The 10,001-nt window shown below is 33.1% G+C and overlaps 1 protein-coding gene across 1 annotated transcript; it reads right to left on the reverse strand.

Annotated features, from left to right (window-relative positions):
- Positions 1-2,846: 2,846 nt before the first annotated feature.
- On the reverse strand, positions 2,847-6,410 carry LOC111907344 (aluminum-activated malate transporter 12). Its single transcript, XM_023903112.3, has 6 exons — positions 5,973-6,410; positions 5,747-5,887; positions 5,380-5,652; positions 5,160-5,284; positions 4,880-5,023; positions 2,847-3,790 (listed from the first exon to the last, which is right to left on the reverse strand). Exons 1-6 carry the CDS (start codon positions 6,223-6,225, stop codon positions 3,194-3,196), a joined length of 1,533 nt encoding a protein of 510 aa, XP_023758880.1. The 5' UTR covers positions 6,226-6,410; the 3' UTR covers positions 2,847-3,193.
- Between the last annotated feature and the right edge of the window lie 3,591 nt (positions 6,411-10,001).

Raw genomic sequence — 10,001 nt, forward strand, 5'->3', positions numbered from 1 at the left:
CATGTTCATAGTTATTGTATCATTATTGGTCCAGGATCTTGTTGCTAACTCACACATCGAACCGGGACCATTAGCCTCAATTTGGGACTTCATACTTGGGATCAACTGCTGGAGCTTAAAGGGGTAAGTGATCATGGCCAGGTAGTTTTCATGAAGAATTATGCATGCAACACTAACAACTGTAGGATATACTAAAGCAATGGATGTTTTTAGCCTTGTGGTCCATGCCGCCGAGAGGATCACACTTGATCATGTTTGAATCGTTAGGATGAAGCACTGGTACTTGTCCTCGAGTAGAATCTGTATCCGATTTCTTTACATCACCATATTTTTTTGCGATTTCCTTAGGATTTTAGAGAGTCTTTTAGCCCACGCCGGGGCATTTTCGTTATATTTGGAAAATCACAAGTTTGAAAAGGAGCTTACATCTCTGTGCTCCACACATGGTCATTTTCGCACTCAGACCATTCAGATTATTATTATTACCGTTCGGTTCCACTTACATACTTTTGGGAACCAAATTTCGAGTCAAAACGTTTTCTTGATAAAAGTTCGATATGTTAGTTCATTACATTTAAGTTTCTTTCTAGAAAAAAACTGAGAAGATCAAGCAAATTCCAAGTTGCGATTATCTTAGATGTGTGACCGGTTCAATTATTGGACAAAATTTCCTTATATTTTGGTCATCTGACGTTTGATACTCATTTATTTAGGAATGTTTTGTTGTATATAGATCAAGTTGTTTTTTTTCACACATTGGTGATGTTAGGGAGTCTATCGAGTCAGATACTACGGGAGGTTTGGACCAACACTAACTGAATTGATTCCTACGACGATGCTTGAGGGATGAAACCCAATCACACATGAGAATAGCTGGCAGACGTGAGTTCACACAACTTTCGTGATAAGAGTGTACACTTAAAGAAGAGCTCCACGCGATTCTGTCCATCTGCTTTCTCATTACTACAAATGTTCTTTATTGTATGCATGTTCCATTGGATTTGCGACTGACCGTCCCTCCTTACTCACCTAGAGGAGTTGTCATGGCTGTGGTTTATGGTTCCATTGTCATCGGATAAAAAATTCTTGGGATAACAACAAGATCAATTCTGACGATGTTGACTAACAGTGATCAGGTTCTATGGTTATGTCCATTCTTTTTATTTATAGGATAGTTCATCCCAAGTTCATTTTAGGCTTGTCTTATTTGAGGACAAGTAAGGTTTAAGCTTGGGGTGATTGATAGCGTCATTTTATTACTTCTTTTGTTAGTATATTTTTAGTTCATTCCATCTCATTTTAGTCAATATTTATGCATATTTTCCATTTATGTTATTTTTCACCTTTATCAGGTACTTTTTAAGTCTTTTGAGCTTAATTACAGGATTTATCGAAGACTATTTGACATGGAGGTATGGAAGGAATGGGGGACCTTTGGAGGCTTATGGTTTGTTTGTAGACTTGAAGGAGTACGATTAGGATTGTTGTCAACATGATCAAGAGAGAGCAAGTTGGACTTAATATTTGGATAAAGAATGATGATGAAGTGAAGAGAAATCGAGCTATGGAAGATTAAAGGAAAAATGAAGCATCTTGGAAAATTTTGGAAGGCATAAATGGGCTATCAAGAACCTTGTAATTGGGTTGGATCAAGATTTGAAGCATTGGAGAAAGAGGCCCATTTAAATATGGACTAAATTGGCCCATTCAACACTTACACGCGGTCCGCGTGTACTCGCTAGCCATCTGCATGCAACATGTAGTGAAGAAATTGGGTTTTGTGCTTTAGCCTCTATTTGGGGAAAGTTTGTGGGATCCTTTTAGGAAAATTTTCCATCCGATTTTTATCCACTTTTACTGGAGTTTTTTTGGGGAAGAAAGGGGGAACTCAAGAAGAACACAATACTTTTTGCTCTCTAGAAGGCCTTGAAGATTTGGAAGCTTGGAGCATTTTTCTTTCATCTTTGCATCTTGAACAATGTTTGGTACCTCTAAACTACTTTGCATTTCTTTCATTTTGGCCATGCTTGACTAGATTTATGTTTGGTTGATTAGGGTTTCACCCATGGATGATTAGTTGCTTTGAAGACTTCAGATTATCTTGTGTTTGAAATTTATGGAAATGTTTTCTAGTCAAACATCTTCTTGTGTTTATTTGTCTTTGATCATGAGCTTGGATGAATGAATACTTACTTTGTTGACTAATTTCTTGGTTAAGTAGTGGACCCTCAAATTAATAAGCAACAAATGGTTTATATGTTTGTATTCATTTCATTTAAACCATGGAAGTGTTTCCTCCATAATGATAATGTAAGCATTTGATTATTTTTTGGACTTGGTGACTCTTAAAAACTTAATGCTAATTGATTTTCACAAGATTATATGCTTCATTGGTTTTGTGACTTTAATTAAGGAAGTGTGTTTTGAGCTCCTCTAACCATTTTAATAACAAAGAAGATTTGAGGTGATTTGTGCGTATGAATTGCTACAACCAAGTTAAATTAAATCACAAGTGTTGTTCCATTTAGTCTAATGATAAGTTAACTAAGATATCCATGTGGTGTATTCCAAAATCAACCAACTTTCCTTCATTGATTTTAAATCAAATCATCTACTTGTTTATTTACCATCTCTACATTCTAGCATAGTTTTAATTCTCTCAAACAATCAAAAAGATTTGAATCCCCTCATTTTACTTTTATTTTTGTTGTACAAGTATTTGGACAAGTGATTTTCATATAGATACAAATTAAACCAATCTCCATGATTCGACCCCTTTACCACTATACACTATTTTAGTATAAAAGATTTAGGGTTATTTATTTTGTTGACCTCGACAACCACCAGAATATAAATTTCTTGCTTGATTAGAATTATATAATTTTGTTAATCCACATCCACACATCAATAAAAACACTGATACGAACCTATATTTATATCAAATCCATCTATACAATGAAGCCACCAAAACGATCAAAACTGTATTTTCTTTACCACCTTGGTGGTATCAAACATTCAAGATTCTTATTGTAAGATATATGTGGAGTTTTTGATTTACCCTCTAAAAGAGCCTTTATGGAGAGAGTGGAATTTCAGCACACATAAATATTTATAGGACAGTGTCGTGTCGATATATGATACTTTAACACTTATAGTCACACCAAAAATCCAATTGACCATTAGGCCCTTCAACTCACTCCACTGAGGCAAAACTAGTAAGATTTATCTCTGTTGATTTTCTCCTATCAACATCTAAAATCACATCATCTCCATGTTTAAACTCTTTAAAACAAGCCACCCTTCCTAATTCTTCAATTTCCTCAATTACAAGATCAAGTCTTGCGACCAACTCGACCAACAAGGATACAAAAGCAGCAATTGGAAGCGCTTCGGAAAACTCCAAGCTTGTGATTGCAAACTTACTTAATGATGGCCTTAAAAATTTCCCTGCGCCATCCTGACCCCCCTTCGGTTTCTTATTAATAGAGGTATGTGATTCCGTGTTTATGCTTGAAAAATGGTGTTCATACTTTTGTCTTGCTGTCGATGTAAGCATGGCTAACATTTTGGGTGTGTTTTGAGCTGTATTTGGCCCAAGAAAGAGTCGTGGTTGCGACTTTAATGCAACGTCGAGGTCTTGCAGTGCTTGTTGAAGCGGCTCGGTGAGGAGTTCCGGCGAGCAGTGTTGTCGATTTCTTATGCTATATGCAAGCTCCATTAGGGATTTTGTTACTTCTGATGCAAGGTGAATGCATGGATCCTTAAATAACAGTTTAACTGATCTTGGAGTCTAAAAAATAAACCAAAATACATTATCAGATTGAAAACATTTAGATCAACATCGTCAAAGCAACACATGAATAAAATAGTAACATTAAATATGTTAATTCAAGATTTTTCTTCAAAAAAAGTCATAAAGACAAATAACAGACCCCAACATATATGTCTAGGTGAAAGAGATTGTGCTAAACTCCAACGAAAACAACTATAAATGACTTGATAACTATTGTTAGTTACTTATATTAAAAAGTTAATCTACTCTCCAATCACCACAAATCACCCTATTAAAAAAAGTAATAACAATCAGTAACTACAATAATATGATACCCTTTTGATATTAGCGTCGCCATAGTTCTAAAGAGCTCTATGTTACCATATTTAAATAACGAAATCACCTTTTCTATTATGAGTGTTTTGGTAGACTTACTAATAAATGAGCCATGTTAGGTTGAAAGAGTTTGATTTTAGCTTTACTCATTTAATTTTCGTATCGTATATCAAACTGTTTTCTTTAACAAGTTAATCTTTTGAACTCAAACGTGTTTATTTTGTGTTGTTTTATTGGGTTTGGGGTTTACATCTAATAAACGTGTCGTGTCGGGTTGAAAGAGTTTAACCATAATCTTAAATATTTAATTTTACTGTCATGTTTTAAAATCGAAAACGATTACCCAAATCTATTTACTTCGTATCGAGTTAGTATGCCGGATAAGTTTTTGTGAGCTAGTGTTTGGTTCGTATTTCAAAAATATATGCTGGAATTAAAGATCTAATAGCATGTTCTTAAACTAATATCTTTAAGAAAAGAATCTAACCTCATGCAAATTATATTATTGGATCTTAGCAGAAATAATTTATTTAGCAAGCTATAAATAAAAGACTTGATTTCCTTTAGATCGGAAAAGAATATTCATTTAGCAGACTTAATTATTTATTTATTGATAAATGAACAAATTATTCTTAGTAAATAGATATTTATTCTTTTTAGAGATAGCTTTTCAGTGGTTAGATAATGCAGGTCATCTATAATCTAGGCCATACAAAAGAAGAAATTATTCATTCGGTTTTTAAATTATCCATCACATAATAATGTACTCACTCGTATTTCGGTTTGTAAACTTCCACGAAGAGCAACAACTCCGTACCCAAAATGACGAAGAACGCTTCCTATTTTCACGTATTGTTGCCCCGGAAATTTGTGGCACTGCCACGTGTATCGAGGCTCCCAACTTGCATGGTGCGCCTGTTCGTACGTATGTATATTAACGTTAATAAAATTAATAACATCTTCGATTAATACCTCATTAAATAAAGAGAATCCTTAATTGAATTATTTTTAAAGTTTTATTTTTAAGAAATAATAAAAAATGAAAACTTACGAGCGTTTCATCGGTCGATTTGGAGTCCAAAACCGCCTTATAATTCTCATAAATCTGATCCTCCGATATCATCTCATCTCTTTCTACATCCCGTTCTTCTTCACAGAAGTATGTAGTGACACAAGCTACATTTCGTTGTACATTTGGAAGCACAAATAAGTAAACTTTTAAACAAACGAAAGCAAATATTTTGAAATTTATTGATCATGTATGTATATACCTTCGATTGATTTTGCTAGTCCTTCGATTTTGGAAACTGTGTGATTATGGAGATCTTCTCCGGACCAATTTGGGAAGATGAAGAGACTCATCAGAATGCAAATCCCAGAACCAATGCCTATCATATATGTCCGCCCTTTGGCTAGTTTCATAACATCATCCACTCGATAACTCGATACAGTGATCAAGTTAAACGTCAACAGAAATACTAATACACCGTAATCATAGTTCTTTTTTACTTTGGGGAAAAATCTCAAAAATGTAGTCGATGTGCCTGTGAAAAATGAAACGAAATAGTTTCACAACTCCATATTTGTGGCATCAAATTCAACTACAAATACCAAACGATTCTTGTTTATTTGTATTACCAATCAAGAAAATCGAAGCTCCAATGAAAATAGCACGAAAAACCTTTCCATATTCTCGAGCTATAAACTCGAATAAGAAAGCCAACGATGCTGCTAACATTGTCCCAAACCCTCGATTGAATCCTTTGCATAAAGTTGCCCCTATATCATATCAAATTATAGTACAATAAGTATATATATTATGATTATATATAAGTACATGTATGTACGTGTATATATAACTTACCAGCAGTGAATTCGAGAACAACGACGACAGTCATGACTGCCCAAATCGCATTTTCTCCGACTCCTTTGAACAATGGCTCCATTAAGTACAACAAAGAGACTGCAGTTACAGAAAACCCGACTTTAAGAGCGTGGATTACCCTTCTCGGATCATCTCGACCCACTTTCCATATTTTGCCACATAAGGAACCCAGAACTCCTTTCGTCTTCTGCATGAAAGTACTAGGTTTCTGTTTTACAAACTCGGTCGTCATGTCCTACTTTGCATTCAAGATTTCGTGATAAACAACTTCTGGGTTTCTTGATAAAGGAGATATACTTTAAGCACTAAGCAGCATATGATACCCTGAAGCTTTTGTTGTATTTATAGGTGTTTTGTGTCATTGTGTGGAAGACGGATGATTTTTGTGCGTCCACATGTTCTTCCTTTCGAAAGTGAAAGAATTTAAGGACATATATTTAAAAATCATTTATTGTTGAATATACATATATATGTGAATGACAATATACCGATTTATTTAGTTTCTTTAAGAATTAATGATTGCCTATAAGATAACAACAACCACGTATATTTGTTTGGGTTTATGATAACGATTGTGATTTGAGACATTACTTATAGCATGATTTCAGTTTGCTTTCTTTTAATAGAAACTCAGATCTATATATTTTATGAAATGTTTAATTGTTATAATAACAGGATAACAGCTGTCCCTTTCAGTTTCTTTCTCATTTGGTAACTACCTATTACTATTTTTGCACTATAAAAAGGTGTTGAAAGAATTGAACCATAAAAGCTATCAACAGAATCGAGCCAAATCAGTTTTATCTTAGTATGATTTGGTTTAACAAAGTTTGAGTGGTTATGCAACAATTCAACCAACATATGATTTTTGAACATGAAATTGATTATAAGCTAGTTAAATGGAAAAGGTTATTGAGCTACGATATCAGTTCAAACCAATGTTTTAAAACCCGGTTTTTTAATTGAACTGGTCGGGTGACGTTTTCCGGTTCAACCGGATAGTCAAATCGGTTCTATATTTTTATATGTTTTTAATTATTCTGCATACATTGATAACAAAACTTGTCATCTTTTTAGTATTATAAACGTGAATAGAATGCAACATATAAAAACAATCATTATAGAAGTCAAAATCAAACAAAGAAGCCCAAAACAAACACAAAAATCCAAGAATGTCCGGTTCAACCCGGTCCATTCCGGTTCAATTCAGCCGGTTGAACCATTTTTTTACCAAAACCGGCCGGTTCAATCCGGTCAGGAAATCATTATAAAATCGGTCCAAATTGAACCGCCCTCACCTCCGGTTTCCGGTTCGACCGGTTCAATCGGCAGGTTCGAACCGGTTTTTAAAACACTGGTTCAAACTTAAGATCGCAATCTTATGAATGTTAAGTGTGTATAGAAAAAAAAATTATTCTCTTTATATATATATATATATATATATATATATATATATATATATATATATATATATATATATATATATATATATATATATATATATATATATATATATAATATCTTCAGACCCACTAATAAGTTTATGTCGATCGATGCTCATTGTAGAAATTAAAAAGAAATTCAATAATCAAAAGGAACAAATTAAAAAGATATTCATTCAATAATATAAAGTAACGTATCAAGCTCTCTCACCATTCAATTGTCCATCGTGACCCATCTAAATTATTTGGTACAGCAATGTCAGCAAACACCAAAGGGCAAAGGCCCTTTGATCATGACATGGTGCCTCTCAAATCGAAACTGTTGTGTGTGTTAACTAGGATATACTACTATTTATATTGTTATAGGTTAGAAATTTAAATTCAAGATTTATAAATTACATGTTTTAGTTTCTCCTTGATATCACTGACACTAATATTATTTATTATATGATTGGACCGGAGTGGATTTAAAAAAAAAAAAAAAAAAAAAAAAGTTTAGAACTGTTTTCCATAAGGACTACTTTCAATAATGATATGATCGTTGATATCAAGGGCGTTTAAGTCTTTTGGAAGTGGATATTTGTTTTATTTTTTGGTGCAACAAATTATTACAACTGGCTTCTACTAAAAAAGAGATTCTATTTATCATGTGAAATGCACTACAAAGTGCAAAAAGGCTTATGGGCTTATTTACAAAAACTTTTTAACCACAACTTGATGTAGATTCAACACTACATGAAAAAAAAATATCAATAGTGCGTTATGTATATATATCACAACCTTAATAAACTACTCTTCAAATTATAAATTTATAATCAACTAACTTAAGAGTTAAGAGGTGGCCCCAAAGACACGAATCTCTGTTCTATAGCGACCCTGAAGATTGGACATGTGGCCTAGGCCATCCGTTTTGTTCCATATTCATCATTGCAACTCGCACAAAGAACCTGATGAGCACAAGGCAAAAACACCACATAAATCTCATCTTTCAAAAAAATTATGCAATCACAATCGATCCTGGTTTCTTTTTCATCAGAATCATCAAGATTGTCGAATTCATGGAGCATTCTTGCAATGGTTGGGTAGGACCCATTTGGGGTGTGTGGGGTATAGATAGATTAGTGGTTGAGTGTTATAATTTGTCTGAGTTGGTTGAAGACATGTTTTTGAGACGTGAGAGTTCTTGTTCGAGTCTTTGGAGGTCATCTTTGTGGCGTTGAAAGTCAACCTCTATCTTTGACCGGAGAGCTTCGTTTTTTTTTTTTTTTTTTTTTTTTTTTTTTTTTTGTTGTTGTTGTTGTTGTTGTTGTTGTTGTTGTTGGCATCTGTTGTTTTTTTCATTGCCTTTCTTCCTCCACTTGTGCTAAAACTAGCACTAAATAAAAGGAGGGTTCTTAGAAAACATATCTAGGTGAAGTATTTTCATTTTAATAGAATATACAATATAGAGTAATTACTAATTGGATGAATATGCTATGAAATCAGAAAATAAAAACAGATAAACAAGCTTTACTAACTTAATTAATACTCAAATTAACACACAAAATAAACAAGAACCATAATGATTTGCTGGAGAGAGGTTAGACTATCGAGAGCCTAGCCACACCCCAAGGTATCAATACCATAGATTTCTCAAAAGATGATATTCTCCTCTTCCACTATTAGCTATATAGTATTCACATAACAAAAAATCACATGACAAAAATTACAAGCTTACCCTTCTACTTGAAATAAAACCTAAATTGTCCAAATTACCTTTCCACTAAAAGATGCTATTTATTCTTGTTGATAAAATTATTCAATCTTGCTTCTTTATCAAGAGTTTGTTTTTTTTTTAATCAAGTTCCTTGTGTAAAAACTCATAAACTTCTCAACATCAACAAATCTCTTTTGTTAATGATACGATCCACTTGGTTTTCATTTACTTACAAATCACACTCACTCTCATACAATTATATAAGAAAGATTACAAATTGTATTATAGAGAAAACCTAATAACCTAATGAAAATGGTATAAAACCCTAATTCTCTAAGAGAAGCAAACAAAAAAACTAGCTAGAGAGAATATGTGAGAATGTGTGAAAGTAAAGGGAGTTGAAATGACCTCAGTTGTTCTCCGTTTACCTTCATATAGTCGGGTCACCTGATGACTCATGGGTTATTAGGATCCACATGTTTATTCTTGCAAAGCTACCAATAAACAAGCCTCAATCCAAGTCCTTCCCATAATAACAATATTAACCCTATAACCATAAATAATAAAAACCAATTATTCCAAATTGACAAAATCTACCTTGCAAGCATATAAACCACAACAACTACAAAAAATACAACTAAATGTTAAGATTGCATAATAAACTTTACATATTTCAACATTCTCCTCAACATAAATGTTTATTTTAAGTCTTTTTATGAAACATATCAATTAAGCCAATTCTTTCAGTCAATTTTAACTACCTTCAAAATTACATTTGTTATTTTTTTCCCTTACAAAATGTAAATCAACTTCAAAGTGTAGTTTTTTCATGAAGTATTGGATTTAAATCAAGCTTAATTGCAAAATCAT

This window comes from Lactuca sativa, chromosome 3 (genome assembly GCF_002870075.4).
Source record: "Lactuca sativa cultivar Salinas chromosome 3, Lsat_Salinas_v11, whole genome shotgun sequence".
In the NCBI taxonomy this organism is placed as follows: Eukaryota; Viridiplantae; Streptophyta; class Magnoliopsida; order Asterales; family Asteraceae; genus Lactuca; species Lactuca sativa.